This window comes from Trypanosoma conorhini, assembly GCF_003719485.1.
Source record: "Trypanosoma conorhini strain 025E chromosome Unknown Tco_14.4_contig_00922, whole genome shotgun sequence".
Classification (NCBI taxonomy): domain Eukaryota; phylum Euglenozoa; class Kinetoplastea; order Trypanosomatida; family Trypanosomatidae; genus Trypanosoma; species Trypanosoma conorhini.
Window position 1 is genome coordinate 1,325 of NW_021704948.1, and position 2,445 is coordinate 3,769.

Consider the following 2,445-nt stretch of genomic DNA (forward strand, 5'->3'; position numbering starts at 1 on the left):
AAATCAGCCCGTCGGGAACAACCAATGAAGAGGGGAAGGAAAAAACGAAAGCAAAAAATACGTTCACTTTGATTGCTAGCCGCACACAAGTATGAACCCTTCTCCGAGGAGAGAGGAGAGAGGAAAGAGCACAACACCCAAAAAATACAATGACGGCTCACGTGTTTGATCTCTCACTGTTAAATCAGCCTGTCGGGAACAACCAATGAAGAGGGGAAGGAAACCATAAAACGAAAGCAAAAAGGATATTTGTGTTTGGAAGGAAATGCACATAATTGAAGAAGTCGCCTATACATCGTTTTCCTTTTTTTTAGTTGTGCTGCCGTTGTGGCTCCGATTGCTCTGGAAGGTAATTCCCGCGGTCCACCCTAAATCTTGTCCGCTCTACGGAAAAGACGAACGGTTATGCAGTGACGTTGTTTTGCGGTTCTGGCGCCGACTCGAGTGTCTGCTGCATTTCCGGGTTTGCCTTTTTCGCCCTGCTGCCTTCGGGGTGGATGTCCTCCCATCGGTGAAGGAAGAAGAGCTCGATGATGGAGCAGAGGAGGCCGACGCAGCCGAAGAAGATGAAGGCAACTGCTTGTCCCTTGTCCTGGTTGGCGGAAGGGCCCCCCGAAACCCTTTCCACCGCAATAGGGAAACAGAGGTTTATAATGAGGTTGAACAGAAACTGCACCAGCATGACGAAGGAGGCACCTTTGGGGCGGAACGAAGGCGGGAATATGTCCTGTGTTAGCACGCCAAAACACCCAGCAAGGCCAATTTCAAACGAGAGAACAAAAATGACAATTCCGGTGATGGCAACACCATTCCTCACAGTGGAGGCCGCAACGCCGGGGTACACGGGAACGCCGCACAACAACAAGCACGAGATGGATGAGGCGAAGGAGCCGAAGAGAAACATTTGTCGCACTGTAAACCAATTTGAGAGCAAGATGGGGGCGAAGGAGCTCAAAAAGTTCCACAGCATCACCAAAAAGTTACCGAGCAGCGACTCCACACCGAAGCGACTCATGATAGTTGGTGCGTAGTTCATGACAGCGTTGATGCCAGTCAGCTGTGCCGACCCTGCAATCACCAGACCGAGTGCCAACCTGCCTGACATCTGGAGCAAACTGTACTCGTCCGCATTCAGGATTTTCGCCTTAATCTTAATAAACTCTTTGAACTGCACCTTGCTTACCGGAAGAAAAATGCCAGAGACCGTCATGCACGTTGAAAGAAGCGTGGAAACCGCACAAATCGCATGCATGCGTCCGCCAAGATTCGCATCTTTTTTGTAATCTATGCTGCGGCCCACTGCCAGTCCCATCACCGCAGCAAGTAGGATACCGAACGTGGTAAACAAACCCAGGGAAACCCCAAGCTTGTGATAGTGTTTGCGAATTGCATTCTGGTCCAGGTACATCACGCCAGCCACGTAAACGGTGCTAATAGTAAGTCCAATCAGCAAGCGTCCGACACACAGCACCCAGAACTCATTACAATGCACGGATACATGGTACATAACCGACGAAACCACGGCGATTAAGCCGCCCACAGTAAAAGTCATGTTGTGACCAGCCACAACAACAAACTTTCCACAGTACATGGAGCCCAACATTGCGCCCAGGATCATCGCTGAGGCAAAGATGCCATTCTCTGTAGGGGTATACCCTCTGAGGTTGTTGCATTCCTTATCAGCGTAAACCCAGCTGCACCGTGAATCGGCCTTACAAGCAGCTTCTGCGACTGCGGGATTTAACGGGTCTGTCGGGTAGGCCTTACCGCAAGTAAAATATCTCCACCCACACTGGCTCGCCTTCACATCCCACTGACACTCGGCGTTCAAAACAGTGATGCAGGCATCCTCGCTCTTGTACAGGGAACAGTCTGTTGAGGTCAGGTAGAGAAAGGCGTAGATGGGGACAAGACCTATGGTGTAACCATTCAGCATACCTCCAATAAGGCAAATTTGAAAAACCTTCATGTTCTGAAGTGAAAGGAATCCGGGTACCTTTTCCACCTCCGTGTGCTCAGCGGGATTCTCGTGCGGCGAAACTGCCGCGCCCGCTGGAAGCTGCCCGTCATCCCCCTGCTGCTTTTCCATCTGCACGTTATCCACAGCTTGAGGGTTCTGCTCAGTCATTCTGTGCCGGAATTTCACCTTACTGACTTCCTTCTGGCCGTCAACGCCGTTGTTGGAAACACACAAACACACACGTATTCTTCCAAAAGATCAATAAGAGAGACATGGCAGTGGCGACAGCGCTGGTCACAACGGACGTAATCACGACAACTTCCATTCTCAGAACGTCAAAAGGAAGAAAGCGGCTTTAGCTGAACCAACACACCGAAAGGTCATAAAAAAGGAAACAAAACCAAACAAAAAGAAGTTTTTTTTTCTCAACTGCATTACAACGACAACAAGCTGTGATGTGAAAACGCTCACAGTGTCCACCAGTT

General features: G+C 49.9%; 1 protein-coding gene across 1 annotated transcript; it reads right to left on the reverse strand.

Moving 5' to 3' along the window:
• Nucleotides 1-403: 403 nt before the first annotated feature.
• On the reverse strand, nucleotides 404-2,128 carry Tco025E_08944 (hexose transporter; the record flags this gene model as incomplete). Its single annotated transcript, XM_029375775.1, has 1 exon — nucleotides 404-2,128. The coding sequence occupies one exon, from the start codon at nucleotides 2,126-2,128 to the stop codon at nucleotides 404-406; it is 1,725 nt and encodes a 574-aa protein (XP_029224319.1).
• Nucleotides 2,129-2,445: the final 317 nt, after the last annotated feature.